Source organism: Saccopteryx leptura, chromosome X (assembly GCF_036850995.1).
Source record: "Saccopteryx leptura isolate mSacLep1 chromosome X, mSacLep1_pri_phased_curated, whole genome shotgun sequence".
Lineage (NCBI taxonomy): Eukaryota > Metazoa > Chordata > Mammalia > Chiroptera > Emballonuridae > Saccopteryx > Saccopteryx leptura.
In genome coordinates this window covers 11,880,126-11,896,237 of record NC_089516.1, presented here as the reverse complement: position 1 = coordinate 11,896,237, position 16,112 = coordinate 11,880,126, and the positions used below count along the sequence as shown (strand labels likewise).

At 55.5% G+C, this 16,112-nt stretch overlaps 1 protein-coding gene across 3 annotated transcripts in view; it reads left to right on the top strand.

The window, feature by feature from the left end:
- Positions 1–15,691, top strand: part of PHKA2 (phosphorylase kinase regulatory subunit alpha 2) — a 72,207-nt gene extending 56,516 nt beyond the window's left edge. For 2 of the 3 annotated variants that reach the window (XM_066356885.1, XM_066356883.1), the window contains 7 exons: positions 1,179–1,297; positions 2,835–2,864; positions 4,246–4,299; positions 6,102–6,272; positions 8,295–8,348; positions 9,709–9,909; positions 10,455–15,691. In XM_066356885.1, the coding sequence (XP_066212982.1) occupies positions 1,179–1,297; positions 2,835–2,864; positions 4,246–4,299; positions 6,102–6,272; positions 8,295–8,348; positions 9,709–9,909; positions 10,455–10,625 (800 nt within the window). In that variant the 3' untranslated portion in view covers positions 10,626–15,691. The remainder of the gene's footprint in view (positions 1–1,178; positions 1,298–2,834; positions 2,865–4,245; positions 4,300–6,101; positions 6,273–8,294; positions 8,349–9,708; positions 9,910–10,454) is intronic. The other variant, XM_066356884.1, reaches the window with a different exon arrangement.
- The last annotated feature ends 421 nt before the right edge of the window (positions 15,692–16,112 follow it).

Here is a 16,112-nt window from a genome sequence, read left to right as displayed (position 1 = left end):
GCCGTCTTTCCCAGCGTCCCTCCGTCCCCTGCAACCAATCAATTGTTTTCTTTATGGGCTCCTCCCTTTCTGTTGTCCTTTAAATGTTGGTGCCATCTGGCTCCTTATTTGTCTTCCTCCCCTGGGCAGAGTCTTCCACCGCCCGGCTGCAGGGGAGGCACGGCTGCAGGGGAGGCAGGGTGTGCAGGCAATGCGCTCATGGAGCTGGGCCTGCAGCACGGAGCAGCTGTGCGAACCACCACACCTGTGGCTGGCCCGAGTGGTGCACTAAGAGGGGAAGTGGGGTTCAAGTCCCCCATGGGAGGATTGGCTAGGCCCTATCCTGAAGACACAGCTAGGCCTGGAGGGGTTCCAAGTGGACGGGGACATGATCACACTTGCCTTTAAAGTGATCGCTGTGACCGCAGTGTGGAGAACCAATGAGCGGGGACAGGGCTGCAGACAGGCGTGATCCCGAGCTGCTGCCGCAGGCTGGGGGCGAGATGATGGCGGCCTCCCTGCCGATCGCTCCCGTGCTGGCAGCATCTTCTGTCTGCAGCCCTTGGCTGGCTCGCCCAGGATTTTCCTCTCCGGTCCCAAGGGCCCTTAAGTAGGCAGTCTGTGTTCTACAAGGAAGGTGTGTTTTTGGAGAAGTAAAGACATTATTTTTTTAAAATATCCAATTCCTGGAAGGGTTTTCTGACCACCCGGTCTTTTCTGCATGCTGCTTGAGCGATGTCCACTCTCATGAGTTCGCTCAGGTGCTGCACGTGGAGCCCAGGCTGGGTAGCGGGTATGGCGCCAGGTGCGGGAGACGGCACGGCCCAGAGCACGCGAGGCCTCCTCTAATGGAGTTTATACTCGAGTGGGGGAGAGGCGTGGATAAAAATAACCACATCCTTACTCCGGGCAAATGCTGTATAGTTCTTTTAAAATTTTTATTTATTGATTTTAGAGATGGGAAGGCAGAGAGAGGGCAGAGGAGAGAGAGAGAGAGAGAGAGAGAGAGAGAGAGAGAGAGAGAGAGAAACATCACTGTGTTGTTGCACTTATCTATGCACTCATTGGTTGATTTTTGTGTGTGCCCTGACTGGGGATCGAACCCGCGGCCTTGGTGCATCGGGATGATGCTCTAACCAACTGAGCTCCCCAGCAGTGCACTATATAGTTTCTAAGAACTACATTTGTTTCCCCTCCAGTGCGACCAATCCATTCCTCCACATCCAGTCCTGCCATCTCCATCCATGAGGTGGGACACACTGGAGTCACCAAAACCGAGAGGAGTGGCATTAACAGGCTGCGGAGTGAGATGAAACAGGTGAGAAGAGCCCTCGGTGGCGAGAGTACCGGGGACAAGTGGTTTTCCTACTCGGGCTCACCTCAGAAAGCGATGGAAACCCAGGGCGTGCGGAGTCAGCCCGCTCTTTGTAGAGGACGTGGGACCCCTCGGTCCTGGAAGGTGGACACACCCTGTTCCCAGAGCGCCCGGAGCACTCACACGTGCTCGCCCTCAACTTCAGCATGTTGTACGGACACTCCGGAAAACGCCCTGCCCGTGTTTGCTGCTGTTGCCAAGACCTGCTCTTTAAAGTAGGCACAGCCATTTAAAAAGTAGAGTGGGTGGCCCTGGCCGGTTGGCTCCGTGGTAGAGCATCGTCCTGGCGTGCAGAAGTCCCAGGTTCGATTCCCGGCCAGGGCACACAGGAGAAGCGCCCATTTGCTTCTCCACACCCCCCTCCCCTCCTTCCTCTCTGTCTCTCTCTTCCCCTCCCGCAGCCAGGGCTCCATTGGAGCAAAGATGGCCCGGGCGCTGGGGATGGCTCTGTGGCCTCTGTCCCAGGCGCTAGAGTGGCTCTGGTCGCGGCAGAGCGACTCCCCGGAGGGGCAGAGCATCGCCCCCTGGTGGGCAGAGCTTTGCCCCTGGTGGGCGTGCCGGGTGGATCCCGGTCGGGCGCATGCGGGAGTCTGTCTGACTGTCTCTCCCCGTTTCCAGCTTCAGAAAAATACAAAAAAAAAAAAAAAGTAGAGTGGTAGCCTGACCAGGCGGTGGCACAGTTAATAGAGTGTTGGACTGAGATGCGGAGGACCCAGGTCCAAGACCCCGAGGTCGCCAGCTTGAGCACGGGCTCATCTGGTTTGAGCAAAGCTCACCAGCTTGGACCCAAGGTCGCTGGCTCGAGCAAGGGGTTACTCGGTCTGCTGAAGGCCCGCGGTCAAGGCACATGTGAGAAAGCAATCAATGAACAACTAAGGTGTCGCAACAAAAAACTAATGATTGATGCTTCTCATCTCTCTGTTCCTGTCTGTCTCTAGCTATCCCTCTCTTTGACTCTCTCTCTGTCTCTGTAAAAAATAAATAAATAAATAAATAAAAAGTAGAGTGGTATAAAAAGTAACTGCATCATCTCTCCATCAAATGTGTCCTTCAAATGAAATGACCAGAGAAATCTAGAAATAGCAGGGCATGCCCGCGATACCTGTGTTATCTATGGCCACAGGTGTCTTTTCTTTGTTCACTTTTATTGAATTCATAATAAATTCCTCCGACCCGACCTCGCAGGAATACAAGCCAGCAGCTTTGCAGTCCAGACGCGCAGGCCCGAGCTAGGACTTGACCATGACCCACAGTGGGAAGCAGCTTCCCTCTGACCGTGACCTGCACTTAGACGTGCGCTCGGACTTTCTTCTCCACTTCAAATGCTGACCCACCGGACCGAGTCTGGAGGCACTAATGAGTCACACCCTGCCCTTGGCCCTCCGCTTCCCTGGGTTGTCCAGAGGGTGACAGAAGTAGCAGGGCGCCCTTGATTCAAACTGCTTTATTTATTTATTTCCTAATGTATTTTTACTTTCAGATGACCAGGCGATTTAGTGCCGACGGACAGGTGAAACGTCTTTGTCTCGTCCCCGCTTTACTGTGCGTGCTTCATGTTCTCTCCGGCTTGCCTGCGGGAAGCGAGGCTATGCATACAGAGGGTGAACTTTGGGAGGACGGTTCTGCCCCTCAAACAGGCTGGGGTGGAGGTGACACCGCAGCTGCGGCAGGCAGCGCTGGCGGCAGGCCGCGTGCTGACCTTGAAGGCAGGAGAAATGGCCTTGCCCCAGGCCTTTGAACAGAATCCATTTATTGAACTCTTGGGTTTAGGATACTTTGTGAAAGGGATGGTCCCAGGCTTTGCCTCTGCAGGAGTTTCTGTTCAATTAAAAGGGAAATAAATAGGAAAAAGCAAAATGTGGTCATTGATTATATCAGCAGAAAGAATACTGCTGTTCCTGTCTCCAGATTGCCTGCGGGGTTTAACCCCGAAAGGAAAAAATGTAAGGATGCCATCCTTGTGCCATGTGCCCTCCTCCTTCGTCCAGGGGACTTGATCGTGTTCCTAATGGACGAATCATGTAATGACACGCGGCTCTCTGTGTTGTCCCCAGGTAACGCGTGTGCTCTCTCATTCACACTTAGGCTCTTTCCAAGTAAAGAACCGACTTTCCAAACATGTTCCTTTGCCAGCCACTCGGTGGCACCGTCCCTCTGGTTAGTCTCATCCGCATGGCGCCTTCCTGGGAATATGGGTGGTTCCTTCTGCCTCCGGTTCCTGGCTTCCTTGCATATTATGGGGACAAAACAATCACCTTTCTCCGTTGATGGCTTTAAGTTCAGTTAGCCAAATACAAGTTTTGTATTTGGCTATTTCTATCAAGGAAACATTTCTTCTGTCCAAGATTTAATAGATGCCATGACATTTTCAATTTGTTCACTTTTGCAAGAACAGCATGTGTGGGTGCACATGAGTGTGGCAGACACTATTAAAGGTGCATTCTGGATTTTTAGATGAGGAAGTATTTATTTGCTCAAAGGTCATCAGCCTGATCTTATTTGTTCATTTAACAAATATCTATTGAAAGTCAGGCGCCAGATGCCAAATGCTGCGTCTAGCTATTTTGTTGCTCCTCTGTAGATTTTCACAACTCTTAACATCAAAGATTAGCATTTCATGGCTGTGACTTTGGAAAATAAATTGGGTCCTAACTTGATGAGGAACCCTCCACATTGGACCAGAACATGGTACCACTTCATACCGAGAGAGTGTTTCCCAAGTTCACTGCTCGCAGGGTCTCTGGGGCTGTGAGCCTGCTGCCGAGTGAGAATCGTCCGCCTGCATCGCGGCGCCCTCTTTCTGCGGATGCTGTCCACGCTGGCCTGCGTTCCTCTGCCTGCGCCCCTTGGTGTCGCTGCTCAGGACTGAGTGGCCTCTCCTTGTCTTGTAGCTCTTCTCCGTGAGCCAGGCCGCATCCAGCAGTTCGCACTCCTCCAAGTCTCTGGTAAACGCTGGTCCCAACCCGTCCTCACCGCGCCTCCTTGTGTGTGCTGTCTCGGTCCTCGTGCTTCTCATCCTTCACCCCTCACTCCTGAGGACTGGAACACGTTTCAATGGTTTCGTTTGGCTGTCATTATGAGAAGAGTCTAGAAAGCAAGTCAGAAAGTTCTCAAACCGAGTTCTGTTTGTCCTGGACCTCGGAAACCTTAGAGGCATTGCTTCTGGGCCTTTCTGTGGAGCCGTCGTGGTGACCCGTTGCCCACATGTGCTCATCAGCTCTGTGTACTCATAATGGCCCTGCTTGGTAGGAGGCCTCAGATAAAGCGGAGGACTAGGGAGAACTGCAATCGCTGAGGCGACTCTGAACTCGGAATCTTCCTCCTGAAATGAGGAGGAAACCAGCTGAGTCATTGATGAGTGTGGCTGTAATTACTTTTATTTGTATCTAATTGTTGCCGTATTTAAATGGCAGTAATGAGCCCAGTGGAATAACCCAGCCTAACAGCCTTTCAAAATAAGATCCGATGAAGTCAAAATGAGCCCATAGAGAACACTGCTGCCTCCTGCCCTGGTAGCATGCTTAACATTTGGGTTTCCTTCTCAATGCTCTCACTGTAATGTTGTGCACTGAGAACTGGAAGTGCCAGTTAGTCCAGAACCAATATAATGTGTGTGGGAGGACGTGGGTTATCCCTTTCCAACCTGGAGACCCGGCACTTAGAATCAGAGTCAATTGGCAGGAAGGAGGCGGGCCCGGAGCCATGCCACGGGAGGGAGCCCCGCATGGCCTCGCCCCATCTGCTGCTGGGGGCAGTCCCCACGTTCAGGCCTGCTCTCCAGGCCCCTGCGGGGAGCCTCTCGGAGCACCTCTGCTGTCATGGGCGGCCTGCCCAAAGCGGCCACCACGCAGGCCAGAATAAGGGTGGCCTCAGGCAAGGAGGGAGGCAGGAGACGCCGCCCTCTCCCTCTGATTCAGCTGAGCGGGTTCCTGGCTCAAAGGCTGCCGCGCCCCGAATTAGGATAAAGCCCTGTGCTGGGAACGGAGTCAGCAGACTGAGAAGGACCAGTGCATAGACCACACGCCCTGAGGCCCTCACTCCTCATTCCTAACTGGGGATTCCCAGGCCTTTTCTTTTGGGTTTTGGCCCCAGGCCCACCCCCACCCCCACTCCATGTTATGTGTTGCGTTTTCTGTGGCACCTGCTCTATGGGGAGGTGACTGCCACGTCTCTGTGGCACTGTAGAAGTGGGCACTTTGGCATTTGTCTCCCTGGGCCACAGCACCTCTGGGGACTTACCTGCTCCGAGGCCCAGTGGCTCTCTCCGGGTCCCCCTGCAGCAGTGCTAGAAGGCCTTGCCAGTAACAGCTGACCCCCGTGAGCCCTTTCCACCAGCTAGGTGTGCTCTGGGGCTGTTCTGTGTCTTCAGCCAGTGAGGCTGACTATGAGCGCGCCGTGCAGATAGATGAGGTCGGGCCCAGAGTGGGGTCAGGGTCAGGATCACAGCAGCTGGTGCCGAGCTGGGAGTTGCAGCTGACCCCAGAGACTGCGCTCTCCTGCTCGGCGTCCCGGCAGGTCCGGGGTGCTCGCTGCTGCGCTACCTCGTGGGGCTGGGCGCAGTGCACCGGCCCAGTTCAGTAAGCCAGCCAGTGCGTGGAAGAGTTCATCCAGTTTTAAGAAAGAGACTCAGATCGAGGAGGCGTGCTTCTCTCTGGGCAACTAGTGATCAGTGCTTTGAGCAGTTCGTGGAGCTGTTCCGTGGCGCCGCTCCGGGGCTCCTGAACGCCACGCGCGGTCTGTCTTGCAGAGGTCCAGCACCCCGTCCTCACCCACGGGCACATCCTCATCGGACTCGGGCGGCCACCACATCGGCTGGGGGGAGCGGCAGGGCCAGTGGCTGCGTCGGAGAAGGCTGGACGGGGCCATCAACAGGGTGCCCGTAGGATTCTACCAGAAGGTGTGGAAGATCCTTCAGAAGGTGAGCTGGGCCACGGTGCTGGCTTGTGCGGGCCTCGTGGCTGGGGACACGTGCTCCCCAGGAAATGCACCGACCCCCTCACTGCCTTGGTGAGACACGGTGACACCTACAGGCATCATCAAGGAGCATGGGGCTGCAGAACAAGCGAGCACACGGGCCCTGAGCTCGGGAAGCCCACAGCCTCTGCATTCACCACTGGGGAGGTCCTTTCTCTGGGGGCTGTCCTGTCCACTGAGGAATGTTCCTCCACCAGCTAGATGCCACTACCACCCCCACCCCCCGTTTTGACAACCAACAATGTCTCCAGACATTGTCAAGTGTCCCCTGGGCAGCAGATCACTCCTGGTTGACAACTGCTGGCTGGAACCACAGCAAGTTAGATACGGTGACAGCCCAGGTGGTACAGGACCACCTTTGCCACGTTAGGAATGTAGAAGAGTCAGAAGATAGACTAGCAGCAGGGAAGGCAGCAGGAAGGCTTGGGTGTGAACACCAATGCACAGACCACCGATCAGTACCCACCCCACCCCGTCCTGCTCATTGGACCGGCCTGGTGTCCACGCTGTTCCAGCGATTCCCGCCGCAGGGCAAACGAATGGAGGGCTTCCACTCTGACTCCAGGTCCCAGGGGCCCTGAAGGCACAAGCCCTACAATCCCTGGGCCTCTGCCTCCCTACTGGGAAGACAGGAACCCCAGATCCACTCCCCACAGTGCTCACTATTCCTGTGGCCACCAGATAGGGCTGCCTGTCACACCAGATAGGGCTGCCTGTCACATCAGAAACATGCAGGGACAGCCACCGACTGCATCGAGCGCGTGAGAGCCCAGCCCAAACGCCTGTGGCCAAGGAGGGGTCTGTGGGGGAAGCCATGACCCTTGGCTCTCTCCAGCCACGTCCTGTCCCCTCCTCCATCAGCCCGGAGCACTGTGCCTCCCGGGTCCCACTGGCGCTTCTCTGTCCTCCCACCAGGAGGGGCAGTCAGCCTCAGTTCAAAGCTCCGGTGCAAACCAGGAACAGTGGGCAGGACCAACTTTTCCTGAGCTGTTTTCGTCAGCTCCTTTCGCAGTAGGAGAGGAGAAAAAGTCGTCCCAAACAAGCGCATACCACAAGCCCCTTCCCAGAGCCACAGCGCCGCTCGGCTATGGAGCGTCTGCGCAGGGTCCCGGGACGGTGAGGGAGCCTTTGGCCCCTCTATGAGGGGACTGAGGTCTTCGTCACCGAGCTGGGCATGGGCACAGGCACGTCAGAGCAGTCCATGTCCCCATGCAGCTGGGCTCCTGGTCCCCATCTGGGAGCAGAGCACCCGGAGCACACAAAGGCCTCTTGTAGGGACGCATGAGCATTTGCAGCCGCTCTGTCCTCAGCCCCTGGGGACAGGGATAGGGGTGGGCAGCTGCTGGCAGCCAGGACACTGGGATTTAAAGGACAGCCAATTAGAGGAGAACAAACTGTTCCTAGAAAATCTCCCCACTCTTCCTGGGGCATCGCACGCTTCCATCCTGACTTCCACTGGCTCAACACCAAGACGCTTTTATTATGAAAAAGCTACATTTTGTATTGAGTTGGCGCTTGATATTTATATACATGGGTGTGCATGTCTGTGCATGTGCTCAAGTTTGCTGTGATTGCTGCTTATTATAGAAATCTCAAAAATAGATGCCTTGCAAAGGCACAGAAGCGTCACTTCACCAGCAGGAGCCATGAAACTCTCCCTTTTTATGGCACCAATGAGGGTCTCTCAGCCTAGTGAAATGTGGAACTTCCGCAGAGGAGGGCCCGCACTCCTGGGCATTGTTCGTGCACAGTCTGAAACATGCCTGCTGGTTCCCTAGAACTGTTCCATCAGAAACACAGCCTGTGGGCAGTGAGCACAGCTCTCTAAAAATAAATGCCAGTCTGGCGTCCTCCAGCCCGCACGCAGGTTTCCAGGGCAGAGCCACCTGAGCGTGTGTGCGTGTGCGTGCACACTTATCAAGCCTGTTCTGGAATCTGAAACGTGATGTGTGTGTTCTGCCTGCAGTGCCACGGCCTGTCCATCGACGGCTACGTGCTCCCGTCCTCCACAACACGAGAGGTACGACGGGAAAACCCGGGCCGGCCCACCGCCGTTTCCACCCAGTGCTGCGTTCCACGGGCTCTGACCTCAATGCTTCTCAGCCTCTTACGTGTATAGACAGGCCATTTGGAGGTCTGATATTTTTAGCTACTCAACCCTCAAATTTTACAAAGTTTATACTTAGTAGCATCACCTTTTCTCCTTCCTCTGAGAAACAGCGTTTCTGAACTGTCATGGTCTTTAGACTTTCCCCATAAAACCCTATTAAGAGAACAGAGCAGAGCTACATGCCAGACTCACTGGCCGTGTGTGCCGCCTCCTGACCTCTCTCTCTGCTGAGAGCAGTCCTCTTCCCTGGTTCCTTCTCCCCTATTATTTTAAAAACTGATTTTTTAGTTTTTACCCTGCCTAAGGCACCATGCCATATGCCACAAGAATGATGAAGAACAATGAGAAATGGTCCCTGTCCCCAGGAAGTCAGAGTCCAGTGGGCTAGGGAAAGAAAGCCAGGACAAGGCCGACTGCGTCCCAGAGCAGAGCCTCGGCCTCCTGCTCCAGAAGGTTCCAGTGGGCAGAGTCAGGACAGTGGCCAGAAAGGAGGTAGCATTGGAGCTGAGCTCTGAACCCAGGGTGGTCAGCATGAGTGACAGGCCCGTGTCCCGGCTCACTCCTCACCCCCTTTGACGGGCCCGTGTCCCCGGCTCACCCCTGACCCCTTGGACAGGCCCGTGTCCCGGCTCACCCCTGGCCCCTTTGACGGGCCCGTGCCCCGGCTCACCCCTGGCCCCTTTGACGGGCCCGTGCCCCGGCTCACCCCTGGCCCCTTTGACGGGCCCGTGCCCCGGCTCACCCCTGGCCCCTTTGACGGGCCCGTGTCCCCGGCTCACCCCTGGCCCCTTTGACGGGCCCGTGTCCCCGGCTCACCCCTGGCCCCTTTGACGGGCCCGTGCCCCGGCTCACCCCTGGCCCCTTTGACGGGCCCGTGCCCCGGCTCACCCCTGGCCCCTTTGACGGGCCCGTGCCCCGGCTCACCCCTGGCCCCTTTGACGGGCCCGTGCCCCGGCTCACCCCTGGCCCCTTTGACGGGCCCGTGTCCCCGGCTCACCCCTGGCCCCTTTGACGGGCCCGTGTCCCCGGCTCACCCCTGGCCCCTTTGACGGGCCCGTGCCCCGGCTCACCCCTGGCCCCTTTGACGGGCCCGTGCCCCGGCTCACCCCTGGCCCCTTTGACGGGCCCGTGCCCCGGCTCACCCCTGGCCCCTTTGACGGGCCCGTGTCCCCGGCTCACCCCTGGCCCCTTTGACGGGCCCGTGCCCCGGCTCACCCCTGGCCCCTTTGACGGGCCCGTGCCCCGGCTCACTCCTGACCCCCTTTGGCAGATGACTCCGCAGGAGATCAAGTTCGCTGTCCATGTGGAGTCGGTGCTGAACCGTGTGCCCCAGCCGGAGTACCGGCAGCTGCTGGTGGAAGCCATCATGGTGCTGACGCTGCTCTCAGACACGGAGATGAACAGCATCGGCGGCATCATCCATGTGGACCAGATCGTGCAGGTGGCCAACCAGCTGTTCATGCAGGACCAGGTGGGTGTGCCCGAGCGTGCCCGCTCACCCCACAGCCACGATGGGGACAGAGAGGCAGGGTAGGCAGTCTGGCTGGCATTCATTAAGGCTGGAGATTCTTGTCTAATGGGAAACAAAGTTCTCAAACAAAGCAAATGTCACCACCAATGGTAAAAAATGTCAACCGTTTGGTTAGAAAATGGCACAGTGGCCACTTGGGAAATCTAAAGGCCTTTGAAGAGGGACAGGCCCGTTTCAGCATAGGTTTTAGTGCAGATACCACCCTTGCTTGTCTATGGCCCTGGGTAGACAAAACCACTTACACTGCACCCAGAGTTGCATTGGGAGGAGGCATTCTCTTACGAGAGCCAGTGGTGCCCCATGAACGGGCGCATGTGGAACCCAGGGCAGTGCCTGGAGCAGTGCCACGCCCTCCCCGGGTACTGTGGGCACTCCATGCCCTGGCCCGGAGCTGCACGGGCCGGCCGTGGGCCTGCAGCATGGCAACCACAGGGCTGCAAGGAGCCAACTCTGCTCATCCTTTCCTCTGCCTTTTCCTGCTGCAGATGTCGATTGGCGCCATGGACACCCTGGAGAAGGACCAAGCCACAGGCATCTGCCACTTCTTTTATGACAGTGCTCCAAGTGGGGCTTATGGGACAATGACCTACCTAACGAAGGCAGTGGCTTCTCATTTGCAGGAATTGCTGCCTAATTCAGGCTGCCAGATGCAATAGGGCCTTGGTGCCGAGTCTCACTTGTCCGCTAGCCTCATTGGGAACTTTCTTCTGTTGCCCAAGATGTCTTGTGCTGTCACAAAAGCATGTCCCATCAGATACACTGGCAGAGCGAAGATGACAGTGACCTGAAACCAGTGAATGTCCAAGCCACAGAAAGAGCCGAGGAATCCTGTACTTCCCCCCAAGGAGCCTCATAGGATCATTGTCAGGTCCACTTTGCTGGAACACCTGTCACAGCATCTGGTCTCTGGACTCTGAGGAGCCAGCTTAAGTTGGCTGTCATAGAGTCACCGAAATAGGCTTGGTGAGCTACCGCACATCTTACATCCTTCCAGCAGCTCAGCTAGACAAGCAGACCTGGACAAGGGGAACGTCTTAACAAGACGTGGCCTGTCTGTGGACCAAACTGTTTACCAAACAGAACAGTTCTAGCTTTCTGGGGAAGTTTAGTTTAGCTGTGGCTTGCTTGCTTTCTTGACCTCTTGTCTTACTGGCATAGCTAGCTTCATTAACTTTGGCTAATGGTCTTCAAGGATTTTATCCTGACTACCCATGAATTAGGGTTTTCTCCTGCCTTTTGAAAATTCCCTCTTCTTCTGGAATCTGTTCTTACAGCTGGGCCAGCTCGTGTTTGAGGGGGGTGCTGGAGCAGGCAGGAAGTCCCTGTAGGAGGCCTGTGCCCCCTGTACCATCACCCCCACCCCAGCGGTCCCGCCCCTTGTGCTCTGGGGAGCCAGGTGAGGAGTGTGCCGCACCAGAGGCCATGGGAATTGGTGGTGGTGGTGTGCTCCCGCAAAGACAGTGCTTCTCTGAGGATAAGCCAGGCTGGGGGCTGGGGACCCAAGCCCTTCTCCTGGAAGCACGTCCGTCTAACACTCTCGGATAGGTGTGGTTGGAGGCCCGGAGTTTAGAGGAACCAGGGAAAATCCTGGCCAGGCAGGGCCTCATCACTCTTCAGCCAGTGTCCTGGGGGTTGAAGTTTCTCTCCAGGCGTTGTCATGGGTAGGGGTAGAGGGCTAGATGACAGGCAAACCGTTTCTGTGAATAATGGAGTTCAAACGACAGTCACCTGGCGGCCACATGCTGAGCCCTCCCTGTTTGAGAGCGGTGGCTTGGATTTGTGAGAACTCTGCCTCTGAAATGGGAATGCAGTCATTGGATCTTCACTCGGAAGTTTAAGTGACGGTGGCTGCTTTGAGGGGACACTGTGGTATGTGACACCCCTGAGAATCAAGATGTAGTACTAACGGTAATTCTGGAAGCAAAGGGAAGTTCCCGACGCTTCTTGCTGAAGGGCCTCTTCTCCGTCCCAGCCCAATACTTCGCAGTGGCCTCTGGGAGAGACGGTCTAGAACACAATGTCGGAGCACCGGGCTGGGCCCGGCGGTGGAAGGTGCCGTTCAGTCTATGCCTCTGTTTCCTATTGCTTCAGAAGCACAGTCCTTTCCTTTATGGGGTGCAGAGGGGTCACTAAGGAAGAGGCTCCAGAGTCGCAGCTTCTGCTCCCGTAGATGTCCCTGCCCCCTCTCCTCCTCCCCTCAGCTTGTCCCCTGAGCCCCGCCATCAATGTCAGTATGGAAAACCATTCTTCTCGGATTACGAGATCCTTCCTTCATTTTATCAGCATGTGTTGAGAAAGCCTTCTTCCTCTGTGCCAGGGTGGGAATGCGAAGACAAATGAGACATGACTAGGAAGGTCGATGTGGCAAGGTGACCGTGCTTTAGTGTGGCGAGGGTGGCATTAGAGAGCCTGACAAAGAGACGGCTGGGAAGGTGGGCCCTGCCCAGAACACGGGCACTGCTGGGGCAGATCCCAGCGTCAGTGTGGGCGCCGTGCCCCCCGCCTCCGGGCTCCTGCAGTGCCCGGAGCCTTCCTGTTCATGCCCCGTCTTCCCTGGGAAACCTGTTTGCTCCCATTTGCCTCTGATTGTCCAGGGGTGGGGTCACAGCCACCCAGATTTCACAGTAACATTTTCATAGCCTGTATTTTTGGTGTCCTTCAGACATGCTTGCCATACATGGCTCAGATCATTTACCTTGTAGACTTGCAGAGCATTTCAATCACAGATAATGTGAGAAAGGTACGAGCTACAAACGTCCCGCTTGCTTCTTGGCAGAAGGCTCAGGAAGAGTTACAGCCCCCCCCCCATGAGCCAGGTGTTAATTTAGAACAATCACCTGCCCATGGATGACATGCAGAAGCCACAGATGCTGTGTTTGGGCTCACCAACCGCGACACGGGCCGGGAGAGGAGCCCTAATAAGCAATTCAACCGAGCCTTCGAGTCAGTCCTCTGAAGCCTCTTTCAGAGGATGCCCTGAAATAGTACCGCGTTTCCACGGGCACCGAGCTGGCAGCTTCAAAGGAGAGCAAGCTCCGGAGGCTGGGTCCCTTTCCCGAGCAGCCAAGAGGAACAGATGATGGAGGGGGGGAGGCCAGTTCTGCCCATCCTGGCCTCGTGGTGTTGGGAGGCGGGGGTGCTCTTTCCCAGTTTTGGCCTTTGGTGGGTGCTGGAGGCAGAATATTCTGTCTCAGAGCCAGAAACAAACATTTCTTTTGACATCCTCAAGGGAAAGGCAGCAGCTGCCCCACCTGCTGCCCGCTCCAGCAGCAAGAAGGAAGAGCTGTCTCCGCATCCAACTAGCCTTCCATCCCAGCTCTGACCTGCCCGAGTTATTTAGTCTTTGTGTGCCTCAATTTACCCATCTGGAAAATGTGCAAGAAGCCCACAGACTGCAAAGGAGTAAGCAAAAGGGGATGACAGGACACCCCAAGCCCCCACCTCCGGCACTCGGGGCTCAGGGCCTTCCCATTCCCGGAAGCCAGCTCTGCGTGCTGGCGACGTGGGCCAGGCTCTCCTGGTCATGCCCGTGTCTGCCGGGCAGACATCTGTCAGGTCAGTTAGAGCTTCTGCAGCTCTTCTGAGGTCAGTGAATGGAAAGAGAGACCATTACCCATTAGCTGCTCCCTGTGTAAAAGAATAAAAGGAAAAAAGACCAAAGGCCAGGAGGCGAGAGAAACAGTGTGTCAGTTGATTGATGCCACTTATTTCTGCACAAGACAGGGGACTCAGCCCCCCTTGATGTAAAACAGCACAAGTCTGGCAAATAGCTTTTGTCTTCTCTGCTCCCTTGTTGTCAGAGGGCACAAAAGCCTCCCACCCCTTCCTTGGCACCATTATCCTGCAAGGTGACTTAGGCTTTTGAAGTCCCGGCCATCTGTTCTCTGTGTCTCTGGACTTTGCATGGTCCCAGAATTCCTTCTGTCCTCCCAAACTGGGCCACCAACAATAGCTCTGCTTGTGAGGGGAAAGGAAAGCCACTGTCACTCTATCAGAGCCCCCTTGTCCCCCTCGGAAAGCCATGCAGGAAAATCCATGTCCTTGAGTTACCAAGAGTTCTCTGAGGAATGAGAAGATCTGAAACAGCAAGAAGAGACTGTTCTCAAAGCTAATACACGGAGTGTATTTGACTGATGGTCTGAGAGAAAAATTCCATCAGAAAACAAGTGTGTGTATGTTTAAGGAACATATGTGCAATTTTGGCAAAAATGCCTTCTTAGAAGGAATGGAATAATTGGAACCAATGAACTCCGAAGTCACGTGATTCATCCCTCTGCCTTACTGCAATATGTCGACTATTCCGAAAAACGAATTGCTCAGAATGCATTTACTGTGCATTGCTTGGCATGCGAAAACATAGAGCAGGGTGGTGGGAAACGGAAAAAATGGCTTTTGGTATAAAGACATCTAAGGAAGGACACTTCCCAGCCTCCTGCAGAAGCGTTCCTCGCACTTGGTCTATCAGCACCGCCATGCCTCAAACCTAACTTCTGAGCCCTTTTGGCCTCTCTTTCAGCAGGTGGCCGGCGGACACTGCCACCACCAGCTGGTGTCACTGAGGCACCAGGCTTTGCAAAGGACACAGCTTTGGGTCATCCTCCTGGGACCAAGCTGCAGGTGAATTGAGCACAGGACAATGGCTGTGCTCTCCATGTCTCCTTTTTTTGAAGGAGCTTTTCCAGATGCAAACCCAGCCTAGACACACCCAGGAGAAGTGCCGGTCCTTGGCTCTAATCGTTCATGGCCTCAGTGTCACCCTCTGGCCCTGTGTCACAGTTCTTATTTGCAAATAACAGCAACTCTGGCTGAGTAGGAAATATGTTTCTTAAAGGATATTGGATAAGTCACATGGTCACCAGGCTTGGCACTTCCCCAGCCAGGAACAAGGCCCCGTGTCGGTCCTGGGGGCTCCCAGGCTCACATACTGGAGCTTGTACCACAGAGAGTCCCCATGTCGGCCACCATCACTAGGACCACTGCCTCTGCTCTTGGAAACTAAATATAGAGGCTACCACCTGTCACCAGAGTGGATTTCACATAGCCGCTGTCAATCAGCCTCAGGCAGGTGTGTTGCCTCAGCTGGGGGGGGGGGGGGCGGGGAGGTGACAGGTTGTTAGCTGAGAGGGAGGTTGGAAAAGCCAGATCTTTGGGTTCCTCCTAAAATGGAGGCAGGGTTGTCTTCCTAATGTGGGGAATCCCCCAGACCCAGAAAGAGGGTTCGAAGCTGAGCATGCAGAACTAAGTGTCCCCTACAGTCAGGACTCTTGGCTTTTACTCCTTTGCCACAGTCTGCACTGAGAACCAACCTGGAAGGCCTGTGTGCCCTGTGGGGAAGGAAGTGAAGAGAGGCGGGCAGGGACCACCAGGCTTGGGCAGGCCATCGCAGTACCCCTCTGAGCTCAGCTGGGACACTGTGAGTTCTCCCTTTGGATAGAAATGTTACTAAGCCATCGTGGCTGGTCACTGGTCGCTGGTCGCTGCTGCTCAGATCGCCAAGCACACCACCACCCAGCGCACCCAGGAAAACCCCCCACTCCCCACACCCCTGTCAGAGCTGGAGGAACTACTGCGTCCCGCTGTTTTCTGTGCCCATCAACCCCCGTTGGCCCTTTTCTGGACCCTGAGTGACAGCCCCTCTGGGACAAGACGGAAATGATTGTCCCATCTTTCCTTCTAAGTCTTTAGCCAGCTGGGGGATTTAAAAATAAAGAATTGCAATTGCTTCCAGATGTAAGCCTCGCTCCTGACACTGTGCATCATTTCCCTCGGCTGTCACCGGGATCAGTCCCTGAGTTCTTGTGCGCGCGTCTGAGTCACTCTCCTGGGCTTGAGAGAGCATAGCCATCGAGGTGAGCTGGACTCTGTCTGCAGCTCCCCTCCCCCTCCCCCTCCCTCTCCCTCTCCTTATTCTGTGGCAGCTCCCATGGCTTTTCTTCCCCAAAGCAGTCAGCTGACATGTGCTGCAGGGATCACACTCACCCTCACACACAACCGCCATGTTTCTGTCCCCGGTCCGCAGACTGAGACCGGAGATAGTTTTGCGCTGTCAGCACACATTTATGTGGTTGGCGCTATGCTTGGCAGGCTGCGGTATAGACGGCTCCAGGCCGAGTAAAGGAGGAGACACAATAAGCAAGTCAACA